At 39.1% G+C, this 23407-nt stretch overlaps 2 protein-coding genes across 9 annotated transcripts; both read left to right on the top strand.

The window, feature by feature from the left end:
* The first annotated feature begins 739 nt into the window (after nucleotides 1-739).
* LOC137731054 (uncharacterized) lies at nucleotides 740-22346 on the top strand. 8 transcript variants are annotated; one of them, XM_088688233.1, is made up of 16 exons: nucleotides 740-999; nucleotides 1143-1204; nucleotides 1351-1382; nucleotides 2061-2279; nucleotides 2972-3037; nucleotides 3132-3200; nucleotides 5019-5076; nucleotides 5187-5395; nucleotides 5915-6032; nucleotides 13971-14071; nucleotides 14154-14221; nucleotides 14293-14433; nucleotides 14945-14976; nucleotides 15250-15408; nucleotides 21878-21979; nucleotides 22065-22346. In XM_088688233.1, exons 7-16 carry the CDS (start codon nucleotides 5056-5058, stop codon nucleotides 22191-22193), a joined length of 1080 nt encoding a protein of 359 aa, XP_088544359.1. In that variant the 5' UTR covers nucleotides 740-999; nucleotides 1143-1204; nucleotides 1351-1382; nucleotides 2061-2279; nucleotides 2972-3037; nucleotides 3132-3200; nucleotides 5019-5055; the 3' UTR covers nucleotides 22194-22346. The 8 variants fall into 8 exon arrangements, with proteins under 8 accessions (XP_088544359.1, XP_088544358.1, XP_088544363.1 ...); XM_088688232.1 differs by having other exon boundaries at nucleotides 1808-2279; XM_088688237.1 differs by lacking the exon at nucleotides 1351-1382.
* LOC148690248 (uncharacterized) lies at nucleotides 7120-9945 on the top strand. Its single transcript, XM_088687832.1, has one exon. The coding sequence runs from the start codon at nucleotides 7324-7326 to the stop codon at nucleotides 9799-9801; it is 2478 nt and encodes an 825-aa protein (XP_088543958.1). The 5' UTR covers nucleotides 7120-7323; the 3' UTR covers nucleotides 9802-9945.
* Nucleotides 22347-23407: the final 1061 nt, after the last annotated feature.

The following is a 23407-nucleotide window of genomic DNA, read 5'->3' as shown; positions in this document are numbered from 1 at the left end:
AGGTTGGAGATGGTCTTAAGAGTCTGTCCTATCAGATCCGTCTAAATCGCGATTCTCTCTTAGACAAAAAATAGACAACTTTTATTTTACTTTTTATTTTTTTAATAAATTGTAAGAGACTTATTGAATACTGAACACATATTCTAAGCTTGTTTTCCACATTTTCATTATGTTCTAATACTTTAAACCTATACATCATTTTATTTTGTAGTTTTTGTTATCTCAATAGGATTATATATTGTTATGTATAAATTAACACTTATGTAGATGATATATAATAAATTTATTTGAACTCGCTTAATTCGCTTAGCGCTAAGCTTTGTGCCTGAACGCGAAACTCCAGCTGGCTACCCGTCCAGCGCTTAGTGTCTTTTTAAACCATGAATACAACGTAGAGAAAAGAAATAGGGACAAGGAAAAAAAATGGAATTGTGAAATTTTCGCCAAACTGTCTGTGGAAACGAGAGGCAAACTGAAAGGACAATACTTGGGTTATAGACTGACGTCATGATGTGGCGAAATAAAAATAACTCACATGTCGTACAATATTTATTTGATGGAATGTATTTAAATCATCATTATTTAAATCATCAATAGTTCACGGACAGTAAAATGGCAAAAATACTCTCGATTTGGTTTATTTGCTGGCGTTTTTTTCACTTGGTTGAACAGTTAAAGGGCGGATTTGCCCTCCTTTGCCACGCGTGTTCTTCGCAGACCACAACGTTTCTCTTCCGTATTCTTCTTTTCTTTTCTCTCTCTCTCTCAGAAGCCTTTTGTTTCTCTCAAACCTCTCTTTGCCTTGCTCTCCGATCTCCACTTCTCTATGTGCCTTGCTTTCTTCCAGAAAACGCTCAAGTCAGTCAAATTGGTTTAGATCTATTCGGCGGGGGTTAAAACGGCAACGCTCTCTTGCTGAAAAGTAGCGAATTTGGTCTCGATTTGAAGAAAATTTGAAGCCCATAAAAGATTGCATCTCCTGCTGCCGATTTGATTTGGGTAATTCTTTGCTTTGAATTTTATGTTCTTGCGAGTGTAAATTGGGATTTTAAATGGGTTTTTTGTTCTGATTTTGGGAATTTTCTTTGTAGCTTCGGATTCTGGGTGATGATGGTTAATTTAGTTTTTGTTTTCGATTTCAGGAGATTGGGTTTTTCGAGTTTGTGACTTTTCTTTGAAGGCTGCGAAGACCTCTGTGTTTAAGGTGAGTGGTTTTGAAATTCCATAGTTTTGATTCTACTTGCAGCTTGAGGTGTGATTTTAGATCTGAAATTTCCAAGCTTTTTGATTAATCTTAACCCAGATTAGTTAAACTATAATTAAATTAATTTTTTTTTTCCGGTTATGTAGCTGAAGTAGCTAAAGTTAAGAAAGAACAAAAGGTAAATTCTTTTCTCATCCTTACAAAATTTGATATTGATTTTGAAAATAGTGAAAACCCAATAAAACAAACTGACTTTCTCAACCGAAAATTATGATATATGTTTCGCATTTGATTATTTAGGATAATTACATGCGTGAGGATTATTAAATGATATATTTGATAAATACGTCTAATTTTAAGGTAGGAGCCTTTAGATTACAACTCACTTTATGGTTTTGCATTAAGCAAATCTGGAGGAAATCTGCTCTTAGTTGATGCTCTGTCTCCATCTTTTTTGCCTGCTTTAATATGCTTTCTTATGATTTCTGCTGTCTTCTGCTCTTAGTTGATGCTCTGTCTCCATCTTTTCTGTTCTTATGTAAAAATATTGGTTTTGTTCTAACTTCTTGTATATACTAAACGTGAGTTTCCCCGGCACTGTAGATCACCAGTGTCCGGACGGAACTGCCCTCGCTTCTCTGTTTTCTTTCCGTTTGTGTCCCTGTTTTCCACGAGGCGCTCATCTTATTCTCTCGACTTTGAGAGTCATCTTGAGTTAGGGTTTTGTTCCTTCGTTGCTTTTCTTGATTTCGGCTTTTGCTCTTTTCGTTTTGGCTGTTCTTTCTTCCAATCCTCTGTTTCCTGTGATATCCGTGCTTTCTTTCGCGGAAAGGGTTTCTGATTTTCGTGGTTTAAGGGATTTTGTGGTTGCCGGGCCGTTGTGCGTCTATTTAGATTCGGGATTTTTTGCGTTCCGAGGGTTTCGACATCTCTAATTGGGGTAAAGAATTCCTGCTGTTTCCCCCTTTTTCCGTTTGGGATTTCTGGGTTGTGGCTGGGTTTTTGGCCGATTTACACCTCTTTTCAAGGGTGGTGTCTTTGCAGCCCGCTGTGGAACAAGTGTGATCCAACTAAGGTATATTTTATAATCATTTTCTTTTGGTTTTTATTTTTGGTTTTTCCTTTGTTTTGATGAAACCTTAATCGTTTCCTTTTATTGTCAATTGTGGTGCTCTCTTTGGTTTTCCCTGTTAAAGGAGAATTTTGCGTTTTTGTTTTTCAGTTGGCAAATCTCTGATTTGCTGGTATTTGCAACGTTGCTGTAATTTTTTGGGTATTTTTTTGCGCTTCTGCTTTTTTTCCGATTCGGATATGGATTGGTAATTATTGGATTTAAACGGATTCGTAGTTTTTGATGAGAGGAGTTGTTGAGGTTGTGTGAAGGTTTGTTTTTCTGGGTTTTATGCTGCAGGGGGTTACAAACACGGAGAGGAGAGGAAACATTAGTTTAGATTGTGATTTAAATTTTTTTTATATGTTCTTGGTGATATAAACTGTGTGAGTGCGGTTGTTTTAAAATTATTTGCGTGTGCTTTTTTATAGTTTTGCTTTTTTCCAGTTTGGATTAAAATGGATTTTGAATTTTTGAGAAGAAATTAAAAGGGTCGTTGGAATTTTGGAAGCCTTTGTGTTTTTGGTGAACACGCAGACAATCTTGAAAATTTGTGTTAAAAGACTAATGTTTGTACATAAAAAAAGTGAGTTGGCTAAAGAAGCCCTTTGGATGCTTTTTGTTAATATCTCATGGGCTTTGCTCTTTGATTTCAGAAATTTTGTGCCCATCTTGGGTTCGCTTCGAACTTGGTTGAGACCGATCTAATCCGGCGTTTCCAGGTGAGTTTTGCATGTTTATCAGCTTATATGGCTTGGATCTTCTTTTTTTTCGTTGGATCGTTATTGTGCGTGTCTGATGCATTTTGTTTTCCAGATTCGGGAAACCGTCCCTTTCAGATTTTTGGATTTTCGATTCTGATTCTTGGAACTCTCTGTGCTAAAGGTATATAAATGTATTATTTGTTTTCTTTGCGGCTAAATTTTACTTTTTTTTTGGTTTTGTTTTGGTGATTTGGGACCTTTTTTGTGCATGTTTGGGTTGTTAATTGGTAATGCATGTTTTCTTGCTGATTTTTGTGCTAGCAATTTTATTTAAATCCACAGCTGCTTTTTTTTCATTTGACTTGCTGTGATGGTTATGCTTGATTCATAAGATTTGAGGTAGTTGTGATAAAATTAGAAGAGTGATATCTATGTTATGTTGGATTTGTGAGAGTGATTTGTCAGAGCAATGAGTAAATTTTCATATGTAGTGTAGGGTCAAATTTAATAATCATTAATGGGATTTGGTATATGTCTGGTAGAAATGCTATCAAATTGTAGATACACAGTTTGTTGGTGCAGCAGGGGGCTGGAAAATTTTTTCAGTATGTTTTTTATGGTTTGGCTTTTTTCTGTTGGGCCTTTCCCCGGCTAAAACAGTACATTTTGGTTACTCGGTTAATGAATTTGAGATCTGGTGGCACCTGTGACGCTCTTCTTATATTTTGGATAAGTTTTATGTCCTTCTTTTTTCCAGTTTTAAAATGCATTGATAATTGTTGGATTCAAATATATTTATGATTTTTGCGAAGAAATGAGAGGATTCGTTGGAATTTTGGAAAGCTTTGTCTTCATGTTTTACGAACAGGGAGAGGAAGAAAGAAAACATTAGTTTAGATTGCAATTTTAAAACTTTTTATGTTGTTAGTGCTGTAACCAATGTGTTTTGTTGCTAAATTGATAATGTGTAAAGTTATTAGAATTTTGGAAAACTGTCTTTCTCACTTTTATCTGGCAAAGTGAACACAACTCTTACGTGTATGATTTCAAGTTTTTCCTTTAGAAATTTAAGCTCTATTGGATACATGAGGTATAAGAGTCTTTTTGGGATATTTTCAAGTTTTACTGATTCGTGAAAAAAAGCATGCTTAAGGGTAATCATGTTTCAGTTTTTATTGAATTCAGTTAGCCATCTTCAGTTTTTTGCTTTGATCTGAAGGCTTTGTTTTGTTCAGATATCAAAGTTGGGCATGAATTCATATGTTTTTCAATGTTTTTATTCCGATTTAATAATGTCATTTAATGGTGCGATGCTGATTTAGGCTATAAATTCAGAGGCTTTTCAATAGGCAAGTTTGCAACATGGAATTCGGAGGCAGTTGTATCATTAGCTGAAATATACTAGATCTAATCTTTAGACATCATTTTCACTTTGATTAAGATGTGTGCCTGCCTTCTCAGTACAAAACTGGCTTACATAGTTTTATTCTGAAAATTGGACTCTCCTTTTCAGGGTAACTAGTCGAACCCCAAAGCTGTACAAATTAGGGCTTGCAGATTCTCTCTTCGAGAATTCTGATCGCATCGTATCCATTTGTCTTCAAATCGAACTTGTTTTTCGATGCCTAGGGCTTGAAGGCAGAGGAATCAGAATCGCACTTTTAGCGGCTCCGCACAGATTATCCTCGATTTCAGAGGCCTCAAGATTTTCGATCGGCGGAATTTCAGGTGAGTAGTTTCGTTCTGATTTTCAGTTTAAGGAGATTTGGGATTGGAATTTCATAGTTTCGGAATGAAATTTATGCATCCGGACTGCGGATACGGCATTGGGTTGGCCAATTTCAAAATTAGGGCACAAAGGCGATGCCAAATCCATGAAATGGAATAGAGCCTATATGGGTTTTGGTTGTAATTGTTTGATTTGACGAAAATTGCCAATTTTGAACAGTTGTTTTAGTTCAGCATGATAAAAATTAGGGTTTTCTTTTGTGATTTTCAGGTACTTTGCATTTGTAATTGTTCAATTCGAGAGGGAAATGCGGGGATATGATAGAGATGTAAGTAAATTTTGAATCTTCATCTATCTGTTTTTTATTCCATGTAAATTTTCGATGTTGATACTCTATTATTTTTTGGAGAAAATTAGTTTGACAATTTTTTGGGATAGGATTATGGTCAGTCAGGCGACAAATATGAGGATTATGAGGATGATGAGGATGGTGAAGATTATGATGAGGAAAAGGAAGATCCAAAGCCTACCAAGGAAGCATTGGCATACCTTGAGTTGAGACAACGCTTGAAAGAACAATTACGAAAGAAGAAAAGCGGTTCTTCTTTGGCCAACTCCAGTAATAAAAAGGAGCTCCCCTATGACAAGTGAGTAACTACTATATAACCGTTGTTTTTCCTTCGTGGAAAATCCATGCTTTCTTAGTAAGACAAGGCAGGTGGTTCTGTTTGTTTCTACTACTAGGTTCAATGCTTCCTAATTGTAAGTAACCAATGATTATTTGATGAACAATATATGGCCTTGTTATCTGAAGTTGTAGGGAAGTAGGAAGTGATGCAACTAAAATAGTTCTGTAATGTATTGATTTGCTTGCATTCTACCAGAGCCTGTAACGATATAGGTTTTATAGTTGCAATTTCTAGGACAGGCTAATGTTTTTTTTCCAAGGGTATCACCATCTGAAAGTAATATAGAGAAATGAGAATACATTTTGAAGAGTTGTCATCCTTGCAACTTTGTTTGCAGTTCCTTGTTTTCATTTTTTTTGTGATGAGGTTATGAGACAGATGATTTGTTTCATAATTTTTCTATGGACAATATAGTGGTAATTGGTAAAATAGAAGTTTTGAAATTGATTTTAAATTATTTCCCTACTTATTCTGCAGTTTTGGATCCTTCTTTGGCCCATCTCAACCAGTTGTTGCTGAGCGAGTGATTCAAGAAGGCAAATTGTTTTTAGAAACCAGGCACCTAACATCCAGTGCTACCAACTATGTCCACCATGTATGTATTATTACTCCCTCTTTTTGATATAGCTCATAAATTCATAACATTACTTGCTCACATTGACTTTTTTCTGTTCCTGTCATATACAATTGGTCTACACTTTACACATATAATGAGTCCACTTATGCCGTCTTGATCCCAAAATGATTATGGGATAGTTTTGGCCCTGTAATTTCTGTGTTATGTCGTATCTTGTTATTTGTGGAAATTTTTGGGAACTTTAGTTTGTTCAAAGAAATTGATTTGATGTGCATATTATTTGAGTTTCTTCTTTCCATGTGGTGTAATTTACACACAACTGTTGCTGGTTCACTCTTGCACGGGTTGAAAGAGGTATATCCGTTCCACCATTCGCTTGAGAATTTATTGTTCTTGTGATCATAGTGGCTTAGAGGACTATAGTCTACACCATTTGATTTGCACAATGACCTCAAGCAAGATTTCACTGAAAGTTGTCCGATAATATACTCGTGTATATCCCCTCTCGTCCGTCGGTCTCTGATTCCCTCTCGTCTCAGCGGCGGTGGATCTCAGGTTAGGCTCCGCCGTCCGGTTCTCAATTTCGCGATCTCCGACAACAACATGGATCTGCTGGAGAATTGGATCGATTTGGGTTTATTTTCAATTGGGTGTCCGGGATTCGAAGAATTAGCGATATAGATCGATTCTTTTGATCTTAAGGTGCATAATCCAGATCTTGGGATAGTGGAGTGGAAAAAAGTTACTGCTCGGATCTTCTTTGCATGTCGATTGGAAATGCATCGCTAGGAAATTTGGTTTTCCTGGGAGTGTGAGTGAGTAGGATACGGGATGAGTTGGCTGGGTTTCAGAGTCGCCGCGATTCTGCTCTCCTTCTCCTCCATCTTCCGTAAACTCGGTCTTCGACTCGGATTGATCACTTGATCGCTCTCTCACCGAGTCCACCCACCAACTCGGATGAACTTTTCATCTGGGTTTTTTCCAATTTGTCTAAGTTCTGAGATCTGCTGGAGAATTGGATCGTTTTGGATTATTTTCAATTATTTTCAATTGGGTGTCCTGGTTTTGAAGAATTGGTGATAAAGATCGATTCTTTTGATCTTAAGGTGCTTAATCCAGTTATTGGGATTTTGGAGTGGAAAAAGTTACTGCGACATTAGACATGCATAGATCTTGTTGTGCTTGAACAAGTATTTTGAGCCATTGTTCACATCTGAGCAAAGGGGAAGGCGGCAATGGAGTCAGAAGGAGAAACTGCCCTGATTCACAACAGAAACTGGTAAGGGGAGCAGCATCTTACTGGGATAAGATGACCTACCGACATTTATCCAGGGATTACAAAGTAGAGCAAAAGGTTTTCATCTTAGAGGTGGAAGATAAGTCTGCTGGTGAAAGGATTCTGTTAACAGAAAGAACTAGATACAGAGGGTACCAGATTGCTTTCGATTTGGGATGTGCTGCTTGGCTCATTGATCAGTTAAAGGAGGCGGTAGTTACAAACGGTCAGATCTTTTTCAGAAAATATAGAGGTCATAATTATCAGTTTTGGGTTGAAAGATTCCACAACAAAAACGGGGATTTTCTGGTTCTGTCCAAATCAGAAAAGGATGGTTTTGTCAGGAATATCTTCGTTCCTAAAGGAAGTAACTTTTTCGGCTGGAGAAGTCTGGAGGACCTACTGTCTGAAATTCTCCGAGGGGGAAAGAGAGCCGGGGCTTCTCAGATGAATGTGAAGAGGGATGGAATTGAGCCTTTGAGCAGCCACTCGGGGTTTGGCCCTCAGGTTTCGTATAGAGACGCAGTTATTGGAGGCAAGATGTTGACAAATGGGGCATCCCTTCGAAACGTCAGAGAGGAAAGTTGGATTAAGAAAAACTGGAATATGAGAGATACTTCCACGGAATCCTATAGTTGGGGGAGTGTAATCGTTTGTGAGAGACTTGTGGTGCATCAGCCTTGGAGAGTTGTGGAGGCCTCACTTCAAAATCTGCTGGGAAAGAAAATTTGGCTTTCACCGTTCCAATGCAACAAGGCTTTGTTTGTCTGTCAGAACGAAGAGGAAGCAACAAAAATTGCACAACTTGGAGTTCTAGCCATGAATAAGTTACCAGATGTGGTGTTGTCTGGATGGTGGGACAGTATCAAATCAAACGACAGAAAGGTGGTTAGTTATGGTGGATGGGTTGCTCTGGAAGGTTTACCACCGCATCTTTGGACCAATGTTTTTTTCCAAAAGATTGGCGATGCATGCGGTGGTCTGGTACAAGTTGATCGTAGAACAGCTAACTTTGGTTTTTTGATTGAAGCAAAGTTAAAAATCAAACCCAACAACATTGGCTTTATTCCAGAGTTTGTAAATGTGGTAGATGGAGAATCAGTATTCAGGGTAAAAATACGTCAACTTTCGCCAGCAAAGAGACCTAATCTTTCGGCTGCAGATGGTGGAGTAACCACAATATCAAATGGCTCTTTGAAGACTGAATCGAAGTTACAAAGGATCACCGGAATAATCCCTCCGGCGAAAGCAGATTTTCAACAGAATGCCCCTATTTCAGGGACACGTGTCTGTTTTCAGATTGGAGATTTTGAATGCCCTGTCAATGTTGGTTCTGAAAGAAAGCAAGGAGAAAGCATGCACGTGACAGAGAGTGTGCGGGTTGAGAAGTCTGTAATCAATGACTCTACTTTTTCTGTAAGAAAGCAAGGTGAACAACAGAGAGTAGGAAAACTAACAGGAGCGGTGGAAATGACAGAAGCGGTGGTTGTCTCAGAAGGAGCAGAAAAGGCAGTTGCAGGGGATTATTTTAATGGTTCAATAGAGAAAGGAAGTCAGAAAGAAGTGGTCTTTTCGGATGTAGGCAAGGGCTTGGAGGTATGTGGGACAGTTGGTGGCGGTGGTTGGTTGACAAGAGGAAGCAGCACTTCAATGTATTCAACAGTGAAAAATTCTCAATGCTCTTCGGCTATGAAAGCTCATCACAAGGGTGTTTCAAGTAAAACTCCAATGTGTATCAATTTGAATTTCCTTGGGAGATTTGGCGATTCTGATATTTGTGGAAAAAGACTGAAGCTTGTTCTTCCAGACGAGTTCGGATCTTATCTGACTCCTTTTGAGAGGCCTAAACTGAAGGAAATTCAATCTCACAATCTCACCTTCTTAATTAATGATTGTGAACAGATGGATGAAAAGGAAAGTGATGTCGATGATGTTCCAATAAGGCCATCGGGCAGGTTGTTTGAAGAGGAATCATCGGAACAAAGGATGAGGTTGACAGAGGATCTTGGTCTGGATTATTCTCAATTATCAGATTTTGGTGAAGACGAATACATGTCACAATCATCAGTTTCAGAGGAGGAGTTTGGTGATTCTTCACAAGACGAAAAAGAAACCTTCGATGTTTTTGATCGCTTTAACGATGTGTTTCACAATCTCTTCACTGATACAACAATGGAAACAAGGACGACGTTGGATGAGGTACCTTCTCAGTCGCATCATATAGCAAATTTAGACACTGTGGAACAAGTTGAATACAAAGATACTGGAAAAAACAAGAAACTGTTAAAGTACAGCAGAAGGAAAAGGTCGGCTAGGGTATCAGTCAAACGTGAAGCACAAACTCGAACTACCAAATTCATGTCAAATATGAAAGTTTCTTTGGTGCCACTGAAAAGGTCTTTATTTCTTGAGAGGAATACTGGGAAAGTCATTGCTAGCAAGCTTGTGGGTGGAAATAAGGCAGAAAAGAAAATTCAAGGGGGCATTGTCAGATTTAATGAAGATAATTAGCTGGAATGTGAGAGGATTGGGAAGTAGGAAGAAGAGGCTGATTTTGAAACAGCAATTCAGGCGACTAAAGCCCGATATTATTATCTTACAAGAAACAAAGAAAGAATCAATTGACAGATCGCTTGTGGCTAGTGTTTGGGGAAGCAGATTTAAAGAGTGGATTTGCGCCCCTGCACAAGGAAGATCTGGGGGTATAGCTGTGATTTGGAACACCAAACACATCTCGGTTATTGAATCTTTGGTTGGAGGTTTCTCTGTCTCCATAAAAATTAAAGCCCTCAATGGGTTGGACTGGTGGTTATCTGGTGTCTATGGTCCCTGCAAAAATAGAGAGCGAAAGGAGTTCTGGGAAGAAATGGCTGGCCTTTACGGTATTTGCGGACCAAGATGGTGTGTAGGAGGAGATTTTAACGTGGTGAGATTTGTAAATGAGAAATCAAATGGGGGAAGAATGACTACAAGCATGAGGAATTTTAATGATTTCATCCAAGATACAGAGCTTAAGGATTTGGAGTTGCTCAATGCTCAATTTACTTGGTCAAACTTTAGAGAAGAACCTGTGTGTAGGAGGTTAGACAGATTTTTGATCTCAGTAGGTTGTGAAGAGATTTTTCCAGAGGTAAGACAAATGGCTTTGGCAAGGGTCACTTCTGACCATTGTCCAATCCAACTAGATACTAACAAGGTGAAATGGGGGCCAAGTCCTTTCAGATTTGAAAACATGTGGCTACAGCACCCAGATTTCAGGAACAAGTTCAAACAATGGTGGCAATCTGAGCAGGTGGAGGGTTGGGAAGGTTATAAATTTTTGTACAAGTTAAAAGCTATCAAAAGAAAGTTGCAAAGATGGAGTAAGGAAAGTTTTGGTGATGTTGAGAAACAAATTAAGGATGCTGAGGCTAGCATAGAGGATTTAGATAGGAGAGAAGGGTTGGAAGGGCTAGATGTTGCTGCTAAAAGAAAGAAGGAAGAGTTACTTTTCCTTGTGGAAGATCTAGCTTATAAGGAAGAAGTGAAGTGGAGACAGAGAGGTAAAGTGGAATGGGCTAAAGAAGGGGATGGTAATACTAAATTTTTCCATAGAATAGCAAGTGGAAGAAGGAACAGAAACTATATAGAAAGGTTGGAAGTGGATGATAGGGGAGTGGTAGAGGATGCAGAAGAGATAGAAAAACATATCGTTAACTTCTTCAAGTCCCTGTTTAGTAGTAACGAAGAGGTATGTTGGGGCTTGGAAGGCATCAATTGGGCCTCAATAAGTGAATCTGAGGCAGCTTGGCTTGAGAGGCCTTTTGAGGAATCGGAAGTACAAAGAGCAGTCTTTGATTGTGGAAGGGATAAATCGCCAGGACCAGATGGTTATTCCTTGCAAATGTTTCAACACTGTTGGGAATTCTTGAAAGTGGATATTTTGAAGGTCATGGAGGAGTTCTTTGAGACCGGAATAATAAATGCGGTGACAAATGAAACATTTATTTGTCTAATTCCGAAAAAGTCAGATTCTTTGAAAGTGACGGACTATAGGCCTATAAGCCTAGTTACTGGTTTATACAAAATTGTGGCGAAAACCCTAGCTTCAAGATTAAGGGAGGTTATGGGCAGCACAATCTCTCCACATCAAGGAGCTTTTGTTAAAGGCCGACAAATTTTGGATGCTGTCCTTATTGCAAATGAGGTGGTAGAAGAGGTGAGGCAAAAGAAAGAGGAGGGATTGGTGTTTAAAATCGATTTTGAAAAGGCTTATGATCATGTCGAGTGGAGATTTTTAGATGAAGTTTTACAAAGAAAAGGCTTTGCCATTAGATGGAGAAAATGGGTGCAGGGATGTCTAAATTCTGCAAATTTCTCCGTTTTGATAAATGGGAGGCCTAGGGGAAAATTTCATGCTTCAAGAGGTTTGAGACAAGGCGACCCACTGTCACCTTTTCTTTTTACCTTAGTAGTGGATGTCTTGAGTAGATTAATGGAGAAGGCTCAAGAGAATCAGTTGATCAAAGGTTTAGGCATTGGGCAAGAAAGGGTGGAGATCTCTCATCTTCAATTTGCTGATGATACTATTTTCTTCTTGGCGGATGATGAGGAAGTTTGGAACAGCTTATTAGAGGTGCTCAATTTATTTTGTACTGTTTCAGGGTTGAAAATCAACAAAGCAAAGTGTTCTTTGGCTGGAATAAACTCAGATTGTGAGAAATTAAAAAGGTTGGCAGATTCTTGGGGCTGTGAGGTGGGTAGTTGGCCAATAAAGTATTTGGGTCTCCCTCTTGGGGGCAGGCCAAGAGCACTTACGTTTTGGGATCCAGTGGTAGAAAAAATGGAAAAAAGACTTCAAAATTGGAAGAAGGCCTTCTTATCCAGAGGAGGCAGATTAACTTTGATTCAATCTGTTTTGGGAAGCTTGCCAATCTACTACATGTCCTTGTTCAAAATTCCTTGCGGGGTGATTGGACGCCTAGAAAAACTAATGAAAGGATTTCTTTGGGAGGGGGTGGAGGAAGGAAAGAAAAACCACCTGGTGAAATGGGAGATAGTTATTAAAAGTAAGGAGGAAGGGGGTTTAGGAGTAGGGAATTTGAGGAATCAGAATGAAGCGTTATTGGCTAAGTGGTTGTGGAGATTTCCAAAGGAACCAAATTCTCTCTGGCACAAGGTGATAAGAAGCAAGTATGGGCTGCAGGATAATGGGTGGAATGCAAATCCTCCAGTGCGGGGTTCAAGTAGAAGCCCCTGGAAAGATATTTCGTGTGGTCTCCAATCTTTTCTACAATGTTGCAAGTTTAAGGTGGGCAATGGGGAGAGGGTGAGGTGCTGGGAGGATGGTTGGCTGGAAGGGGGAACATTGAAAGAACAATTTCCTAGATTATTCTTGCTATCGAGAAGGCACAACCAGAACATCGCAAGTTTTGTGGATCTTTCTATCAATTCTTTGAGTTGGAATTTTGATTTCAGGAGAAATTTGAACGAGGTGGAGATAGAAGAGGCGGCTAGATTATTACAGAAAGTGGAAAATGTTCGCTTGTCTCAATCAAGAGCGGATGATAGAAGGTGGAAACTGGATTTATCAGGATTGTTCACCTGCAAATCCTATCGCTCTTTCTTGAGCAACAATGGGATTGTGCAACATTTTCCACCCTCTTCTCAGATTTGGAAATCAAAAGTTCCTCCGAAGGTCAAAGTTCTTGTGTGGCTAGTGGCTATTGGGAGGCTCAACACTTGTGATCAAATTCAAAGGAGAAGTCCTTTTATTTGCATCTCTCCCCATTGGTGCAGTTTGTGTAAAGCAAAGGAGGAAAGTGTTAACCACATTTTTCTTCATTGTTCTTACACGATTCAACTGTGGTGGAAATTGTTTCAGGAGGTTAGAGTAAGTTGGGTCATCCCAAAGGGTTGTTTCGAGCTTCTAAGCACTAATTTTGAGGCTCTAGGAATTGGGAGGAAAGCTAAAGCTTTGTGGGGTTGTCTGGTGTCGGCAGTTTTTTGGAACATTTGGTTGGAGCGTAACAAAAGAATTTTTGACGATTATACTGGTGTGGGGGTAGCAGATCTGTGGGGAAGAGTAAGATATTGGGCAGCTCTCTGGGCTTCAGTTTCAAATGAATTTAAGAATTACTCTCTTTCTCACATACTGTGGGATATGTTAGCAGTCGTAAAATGATTTTGGTTGAGGTTGTCCTACTTGTAATCTGATCCTCTGGAAAGATTTTCTTGTTCTGTTCTTGGTGGATTTCTTATCCACTTCGGTGTATTACACTTTTCTTTTTTAATAAACTGTTATAGTTTCTTCTCAAAAAAAAAATTTGATGAAAGGGTTACCGATCACTTGATTCTTGGTGAGGGTCTGGGAATTTCTAGATTTACCCGTATAGGTTTATATCTTGAAACTTTATGACTTACTTGGCATGCCTGATTTGTGTCTTGCTGCTTATTTTGTTTAGTTTTTAACCCCGGCATTAGCTATTCCTTTTTATGTAACAAAAAAAATATTTTCTTGGAACTCTCTTCATTTTATGAACATACTAATGTTTACAATGATATGCTTAATAAGATTTTTTACATGCCTAAAATCTTGTTGCAAAAAAATATTTTGTTGGAACTCTTCTTTTTTGTTTTGACACAAAAACAAGTCTATAAGTTATAGTGCATTAATTTGATGATGGCACTTGCCTCTGCAGAACAAGAAGGGGTCTGGATCAACCTCTGCTGGATCGAAATCTGTATCGAATTTTGAATTCGAAGACAAAGTTATCAACCTGTTCAAAGATTTCATGGCCAGGTAACTCCTCTCTGATCTTTTATCACTAGAAGAAATTCGCTTTTTTCATCTGGGCAATCTTTAAAATTCATCAAATCTGCAGACTCGGCAATTTTGACGAGTTGGTGGCCACTGGAAGCACATTACTTGTCGACTTTCAGCAGGGGCTGGGTAAGTAGCATTCTGGGTTTTGTTTCAAATTTGATTTAGTTTCTTCGTAAGTAATATTTTTGTTTTTGCAGAGTTTCTTCGACGACCTCAGATAGATGAGACATCGGATTTGGTTAAAAATGTAATCCGAGGTAATGAAACAAAGAGGGTTAAGTCATATGTTGAAGCTGGATGTCTCAACGCTGACGATGGCAGGCGAAATATAAGCAAGTGTGAGTGCAATTCTGTATATTTTCTTATGCTTTCTTTGGATTGTTGGTTAGATAATTGAGTGTTAAGACCCTCCCAAGCTCTTATCAGTTTTATATCAGCAAAGATTTATAATGTTATAGAAATATGCTTAATTATTTGTTAAAACTGTTATCTTTCACAATTTACTGGAAATAATTGGAATGAGTTGATAGCTTGATAGTCTCTTCTTTCTCTTTACTTGAATTCAGTTCTCCATTAAAAAAAATTGGATATCGGTTAAAGGCCACTGATAGTACTTATGCTCCCGCAGTAGTGACAGTTTGTTTGTAATTGGCTGATAATTTGTAGCATTGATTTACCGAGTATCTAACTAACGAGCATGTTTTTCTGATATCTGCCCTTGAATTACTATCCTTTGTTTTTGTATGGTGCTGTTCCCTTACTTTGAGTTCTGCCACTTTCTGATACGTTATTGGTGTGGACTATGAACGTGATGTATTTCTTATACATGGTGAAATTCTTGTAGAGAAGTGCATACATGCCAACTTGGACTTTGTGACCATGTAAGTAAAGGTAACATGTCTTTCCGAAATTGTCAGTATTGTTTCTTTTATTATATATCACAAAAGAATCTTGTTAAAGGGAAAGCGAAGTGGTGATGCCTCTACATCAATGAGCTGTTTTATCTGTTCGTAGTAGTAGTTCTTTCATATCTCGTGTGCTGCAGTTTGTAGTTTGAATGTTTGATATATGTTGCAGTTTGTAGTTTGTTAATGGTACATTTCCCTACTTGATGCAATCTCGCACTTGATGTACTCTTGAATTTTTTGTTTAAGAATGCAAGTGCTGTTGTAGGCAAAAACGTACTTAATGAACTTGAATGCCTCCTGGAGGATATAAATGGCGCAATGCGAACTGCAATGGGAAATTTACCCGACTTTCAGGATGACAGTTTTGCGGACAGGTTGAATGAAAAAGCATGCAACGGTGACAAGGTAGTCTTTATCCTTCTTTTCTCTTATCCCAAGGAATATCTTGATACTGTTTGTACATTCAGTTCTGATATGTTTCTCATCTCTGTTTGTTCCTTCTCCTAGTATAACTCTGTTCTAACCTTTGTGTTAAAAAAACCCCGACACTGGACCTTGTTCTTTGATGTAACCAACGGCAATAGACTAAACTAGCAAATATAGAAAACTTAGAAACACACAAGAATTATACTGGTTCGGCAGAACTTATGCCTACGTCCAGTTGTGATTTCCCTAGGTAGAGAAATCACCGCTTCTTTGATTAATAATAGAGATTACAAAACTTATGCAAACCCTAGAACTAATCTCAAACCTCTCTGCTGTTTGGCTGTTTTCTCTCTGCTGTAAATCAGCCTTGCCGCACCCTATTTATAGATATAGGGTTGGCTTACATGTCCTTTACAGATTATAATTCCTATTCTAAGTGGAATAGGAATTTAGACTTCCTTTCCAATTCCAAATAGACTTCTAGGATTTCTAATCTACATTGAATAAGGAAACTAAGATTCTTTCCTAGCCCTTTTAGGAGAAGAATTGGTGCACCCTTTCCCTAAAACAATCCTAAACAGAAAAGGACACAAAATTGACGAGCCAAAAACTAACAATCTCCACCTTGGTGAGTCAAACCAAGTCTTGATCGTTTGCACCCCAGAGTATCTTTGAACCTTCTTGAAGTAGCTCTGGAACAACTTCAAGAGTCTTCACCTTGGCAACCTCCTTCTTGCCTCATTGCACCTCAGGTGAGGAGGTGCTCCACTTTAATCAATCAACGAGATTGATCAAGTTCAAACAATGCTTGAACTTCTTGGCCGGCACTATCGTTGTAAGGAAATCTGCGGCATTGTCATCCGTATGAACCTTTTCAATCCAAATTTCCTTAGACTCCACCCAATCTCTGATTCTATGATATCTTGCTTCAATGTGCTTTGATCTTCCAGAAAAAACCTGATTCTTTGCCAAGTGAATGGCACTTTGACTATCACACTTAAGCTTCACACAATCTTGAGTGATTCCCATTTGACTTACCAAGCCACTAAGCCAAATTGCTTCCTTTCCAGCTTCGGCCAATGCAATATACTCTGCCTCTGTGGTCGATAAAGCTGTAATTGGTTGCAGTAGTGCCCTCCAACTGATTGGTCCTCCTGCGCATGTAAACACATAACCAGAAGTTGACCTTCTCTTGTCCAAGTCCCCTGCATAATCGGCATCCACATATCCTAACACCCCTGCATTATCCTTTTGCTTCTCAAACATAATCCTTTGTTGCCAAGAACCCTTCAAATAACGCAAAATCCACTTGACTACATCCCAATGTTGCTTTCCTGGATTTGCCATGTATCTGGAAACGACACTGATTGCTTGAGCTATGTCAGGACGTGTGCATACCATTGCATACATGAGGCAGCCCACGGCATTAGCAAAAGGCACCTTCTTCATTTCTTGTTGCTCTTCCTCGGACGTAGGACACTGTTGTCCACTTAACCTGAAGTGAGCTGCCAAAGGAGTCGAAACTACCTTTGCTTCTTGCATGTTGAACTTCTCAAGAACCTTCTGAATATACTTGGCTTGTGATATCCAAATCCTTCCAGCGGTCCTATCTCTCTGAATTTCCATGCCAAGGATCTTCTGTGCGGCACCTAGATCCTTCATGTCGAACTCCTCGCTCAACATCCTTTTCAAGTCTTGAATTCTAGACTTGTCTTGACAAGCAATTAACATGTCATCCACATATAGCAATAGCAATATGATCATCCCATCTTGGAACACATGATAGTACACACAACAGTCATACAAACACCTTCTAAAATTAATTTTCAGCATGAATGAATCAAACCTCTTGTACCACTGTCTAGGAGACTGTTTCAGGCCATACAGGGACTTCCTTAGCTGACATACTAGGTTTTCTTTCCCATATTCAACAAACCCTTCTGGTTGAGCCATGAATATCGTCTCCTCTAAATCCCCATGAAGAAACGCTGTCTTCACATCTATCTACTCAATCTCCATGTCATGCTGAGCTGCCATTGCTAAAAGCAATCGGATAGAAGTATGCTTGACTACAGGTGAAAAGATCTCATCATAATCCACCCCTTCCTTTTGTGAGTACCCCTTAGCCACGAGCCTTGCTTTGAATCTCACGGCATCTTGTTCATGTAGTCCTTCCTTTTTCCTAAATACCCACTTGCATCCAACTAGCTTTCTGTCTTTGGGTTTAGGAACCAACTCCCAAACAGAGTTCTTGTATAGACACTCCATTTCCTCTGTCATAGCACTTATCCAACTATCTCGCTCATCACTTGCTATAGCTTCTCGATAAGTAGTCGGATCTCCTTGACTAATGTTAAGAGCATAATTAACTTCGTTTTGGTCAAACCCAAACTTGTGTAGTTTCTTCTTGTTCCGCTTAGGTTTGTCCAGTGCTATGCATCTTTGAAATGCAGGTGGATTGTTGGGTGGAGTTTGACTCCTTTGGGATATCTGGCGGATTGGAGTACCTTCAATCTGTCCTGTTTCTTGCTCCACCTGATTCCTAACTGGTGAATGATGCTGATGCTCTTCTTCTTCCTCAAAACCATCAGATTCGGCCTCTTGCTCAATTTGCTCCACCTGAGCTTCTTCTTCATCTGAACTGATTAACGGAATCTTTGTTGCTTCAATTCCAGCATCATCCTTCTTCTCCCTATTGCTCTCGACTTTATTCAGAGGCATGGTTGTCTCATCAAAGACAACATCTCGACTGACAACCTTTTTCCTGTTGTTGAAATCCCAAAGCTTGAAACCCTTCACTCCTTTCTCAAAACCTAGGAATATGCAATGTATAGACTTCGGTTTGAGCTTGGACCTTTCATCACTTGGAATATGTGCATAAGCACTACAGCCAAACACCCTGAGCTTGGAATAATCCACCGGCTTCTCAGACCATACCTCTTCTGCACTCTTAAAACCGAGAACTGTAGATGGTGATCTGTTAATCAAATAACTTGCATGATTAACAGCCTCTGCCCAAAAACTATCAGGCAATCCTGCATGAAATCGCATGCTCCTTTCTCTCTCCATGATGCCTTCCTGCTTGCAGTAATCGGTGAACTCATTACTTGTATATTCACCTCCATTGTCACTTCTCAGATACTTGATCTTTCTTCCAGTTTGATTCTCGGTTTCTGTTTTCCATTCCTTGAACTTTGCAAAAACCTCGGATTTCTGCTTCATGAAATAAATCCAAACCTTCCTAGAAAAATCATCCATGAAAGTAACAAAATACCTGGCTCTACCATTTGATTTAGTTGGAGCAGGACCCCAAACATCTGAGTGAATATAGCTGAGTTGCTCCTTACTTCGGCTATCTGCACTGCTACTTGCGAATGATACCTTTCTTTGCTTCCCAAGAACACAGTATTCACAAAAGTCCAGTTTGCAAGCTGACACGCCTTCCAACAGGCCTTGCTTGTGTAATTCTTGCAATCCCTTCTGGCTTATGTGCCCGAGCCTATGATGCCATAGTTCAGTCTTGTCTTCTATACTTTGATTTACAGAAACAGCTGCTCCCCTGACTATAGTGGTCCCAATTAACTTATACAACTTATTGGGTTGTAGGTCACCCTGCATTACCACTAGCGATCCTTTGGTTACCCTGAGTCTTCCTTTTTTAGACTTGTACCCATAACCGGCCTCATCTAAAGTACCCAAGGAAATCAAATTCTTTCTTAGTCTAGGGACATACCTGACGTTCCCTAAAGCTCGTATCATCCCATCGAACATTCTGATTCGAACAGTGCCGATTCCTCTTACAGGACATGAAGAATCATCCCCCATTAAGACTTCCCCGCTGCTGACTTCTTTGAAAGTATCGAACCATTCTTTTATTGCACACATATGAAACGTGCATCCAGTATCCAAAATCCAATTGAAAGCCTTGGAGCCCGATGTTACCGAAAGAAGTTCCCCGTCACTCTCATGTTCGGTGACTGCACTAGCGGAACCTGAGCTTCCTTCCATCTTGGCTTTCTTTTCTTTCCAAATCTTGCAGTTCCTCTTCCAATGATCGGCTGAACCACATTCGAAGCAACCTTCTTTCTTTTCCTTTTTCTTCTTGGATTTTGACCTACCTCTGTTGCCAGTTTTCTCTTCTCTTGTCTTTTCCCGCCCCCTCTCCTTGCCTTTGGCATAAAGGCCTTGAGAGCTTTCAGTTATATCATCTAGTTTAGCATATGACTGAAGAGCTTGAATTACGTCTTCAAGCTTCAAGGACTCTTTTCCAAACATTAGAGTTGTTCGAAAGTGCTTGAAAGACGAAGGTAGAGACCTTAGCAGGATGATAGCCATATCATCATCTTTGTAAGTTTCTTCGACTTTCTGAAGATTAGCTATGCAATTCTGGAACCTGCATGCGTGATCTTCAATATCACCTCCTTCTTCTAGTCGAAGCCCGAATAGTTCATCCTTTAGAAAAAGTTTATTGGACACGGTTTTTCCCATATAAACAGTCTCCAATTTTTCCCATGCTTCCTGGGCAGACATCTTTTCGGTGATGTGTGACCGAACTGATCTTGTGAGATGGATCTCGATGGAACTCTTGGCCTTCTTGAGAACCTTATTCCATGCTACTTCTGTCATGCTTTCCGGCTTCTTACCATCAAGAGCATCATCCAAATCCTGCTGTTTCAGTACGTTCTTCATCATCCTTTGCCAGTCCGTGAAGTCATCCTTGCCGTCAAAGGGTTTTAACGTAGATCCTTGATCCGCATTCATCTCCCCTTTTAACATCGTAGAACACCTTGATCCTAGCTCTTGATACCAATTGTTAAAAAATCCCCGACACTGGACCTTGTTCTTTGATGTAACCAACGGCAATAGACTAAACTAGCAAATATAGAAAACTTAGAAACACACAAGAATTATACTGATTCGGCAGAACTTATGCCTACGTCCAGTTGTGATTTCCCTAGGTAGAGAAATCACCGCTTCTTTGATTAATAATAGAGATTACAGAACTTATGCAAACCCTAGAACTAATCTCAAACCTCTCTGCTGTTTGGCTGTTTTCTCTCTGCTGTAAATCAGCCTTGCCGCACCCTATTTATAGATATAGGGTTGGCTTACATGTCCTTTACAGATTATAATTCCTATTCTAAGTGGAATAGGAATTTAGACTTCCTTTCCAATTCCAAATAGACTTCTAGGATTTCTAATCTACATTGAATAAGGAAACTAAGATTCTTTCCTAGCCCTTTTAGGAGAAGAATTGGTGCACCCTTTCCCTAAAACAATCCTAAACACAAAAGGACACAAAATTGACGAGCCAAAAACTAACACTTTGCACTCGTATGCTAATACTTCTCTGTATTATTGAATACCAATGTTTACAAAATCACAAATCACCTTGCATTGCACAGATGACAAGTATTAGTACCTGACTCGCAAGCTAAGGTTAGCCATAACAGCTATAACCAACTCCTAATATCCATCTAACAAACACTAAACTAAACCAATGACTACATGACACTTGGCAATCAATATCGACAGATTATTTGTACAATTATCAGCATCGTATAATCTACTCTCCCTGCCTCCGAGTTCAGTAATTATCGTTGCCCATCATTGGACTTCTGTCCAATTGTCCGTACATTTCTGTTGTATTTGTACCTGTATATGCACAGACACATGTATCAGTGGTAATCACTGATTTAAATGTATCACTAAATTACTCCGATAATTGCATGCTTGGAATTTTGTTAGGGTTTTAGGCTTATAGCTGAAACATGTGTGCCTCTTTGTAGCTTTGGTGTTTAAGGAGTTACTGTCTTTTTTATTTTATCGGGTTGGAGATTTTTGGCAATCTTTACTGTTATTGAAAATCAGAGTGCCTGCACTTGCCTATAAGCATGGTTTAATCTGCAGAGTTTCGGTCAAAGTTATATGATCCGTCATTCACATGTCTCCTTTCACTACAAAATTCATAGTACAACATTTATACTGTGTATCCGGCTTAAATACCCTCCTTTCTTTACAGTTTTTATTTCACTGCTTGCCTATTTTGAAGGTCAATCCTTAATATCTCTGATTTCCAGATTATCCCTTATTTTACAAGTTTTTCTATTCATTTCCTGATCGAGTTTGCTATGGTTGGAAAGTAGGAAGAGGAGCGGTACATAGAAGTGTTGAATGCATATTTCTGTCGCAAAATATTATGTTAAGAAAGTAAGATTTTTCGGGAATGAGGGAGCTATATCTTTGAGTTCTAAAGATATTTGGCTGATCTTTCCATCACCTAATTTTCTCTCCTTTTTTCTTTTCTTTCTGAATGTTCATTCCACACCAAGTATTCCGTTCCTAGTTCAGATTTGCATGCTGCTCAGTAAAATTCTTACGCCAATTCTGATTTCTTATGGTTGATGATAAATTCGAAACACCTCTTACTGATGCCTAACTTCTATAGGAGGAATTTACGTCATCCCATCCCAAAAGAAATGAAGTTACCGATTATGCTGTCGTGATGGGGGTCATTTACAGTATGGTCAAGCAAGACTATATGATGCAGGTAATTAAGCTCTCACCCCGAATTCCCACTATCTGTGCCCTTTGGTATGAACTTTTAAAACATCCAATGTAACAACTTGATGCAGGAGAGGATCGTCTCTGCTGTTAATCTCAAGTCATCTTCGGGAGAATTAGAGAGCTACTGCCTGATGTGGTCTTTGCGTCCGTTCATAAATAATGAAATTATGGATTATGCTTGGAAACTTATTCCCTGAATGTTGCGGGAATCTGAATGCCAAGGTTGCTTACTGTCAGATTGTTAAATTAATTGTCATAATTTAGTTTATTTCACAAAATTATAAATAGAACTTAAAAAAAAAATTAGGGCTTTTTCTTTAACAAGGAAATAAAACTTTCTTTATATTGAATATTAGTTTACAAGGTTAGTGTAATTTACAATCCACTTCTGTTAGCTTGTTTTCCTCACCAATCTGATAGTGAAGGTCTCAAACTTGTTCTTGAATAGACCAGCCAACTTCATCGGTGTCTCATTGTATGCATTCCTGTCCGACCACTGCGAAACCGGAAAAAAAAAAAATGAGAGAGAGGCAAGTCGGATTGGAACTTCCTGTTCTTACCAATTCCAATTTGAAAGTCATTTGAGTTTGGAACACCCAAATCAAATTAGACATTTGAAATTGGGTTCGGAGTTGGACTATTAGTATTAGGAATATGTTCAACATTGCTGCGTCTTCTCAGTCAACATTGCTGCGTACTTGGTAGGATGCAACATAAAAATGATGCTCCTTAATACCCTCCTCGGATCCAGCAACCTTGTAATTAATCAATAATACAGATAATAATAATGTATTTGATGGGGTAGGCTGCACGATTGGATATGAGAAATGATTTTCACGCTCTCTCGTTACCTGTACGAGATTTGTTTGAATAATCCACCACCCGGGCATGCTCGTCGAACACGACGTTTTCCAACACTGCCCCAAACTTGATGGCTTTGAAAATGTCAGGCTCCTTCTCCCTTGAGAGGTCAATGCACTTGGTATAGCAAGCACCTTCGATGTTGGACAGACCAATCTCACTCCAACAGTGGTCATCGTCTTCAATTAAGAACCTATTGTGATCCGTTTACAGAGTTGTCTTTCTTGTACCTAATTATTCAAACATGCTAGCAAACATTTATCAGAACCAACTAGCCTCTTAGCATGCACTCTACGATCAAACATCAGTTGGTTCTATATCCCGACAATCCAAACAAGAGCACGACATCTCCGTCTTTCCCCATATTGCAACCAGAATGTAGGGAGAGGATACTGTCCGGCATTGTAGATGGTGAAGTCCGGAGTTCCGAAATTCTCCGGCTCTTCAGGAGTGGGTGGGATACACCTGCGTACACTAATGAAGCTCATGCACGAGTTTTACAATGACATCAAAATCAATCGTTCGTGAGTCTTTATGTATCTTCGTACAA

This window comes from Pyrus communis, chromosome 16 (genome assembly GCF_041283825.1).
Source record: "Pyrus communis isolate YQ-2024b chromosome 16, ASM4128382v1, whole genome shotgun sequence".
NCBI classification, from domain to species: domain Eukaryota; kingdom Viridiplantae; phylum Streptophyta; class Magnoliopsida; order Rosales; family Rosaceae; genus Pyrus; species Pyrus communis.
Note: the sequence above shows the minus strand (reverse complement) of the source record. Positions and strands in the feature narration are given on the sequence as shown.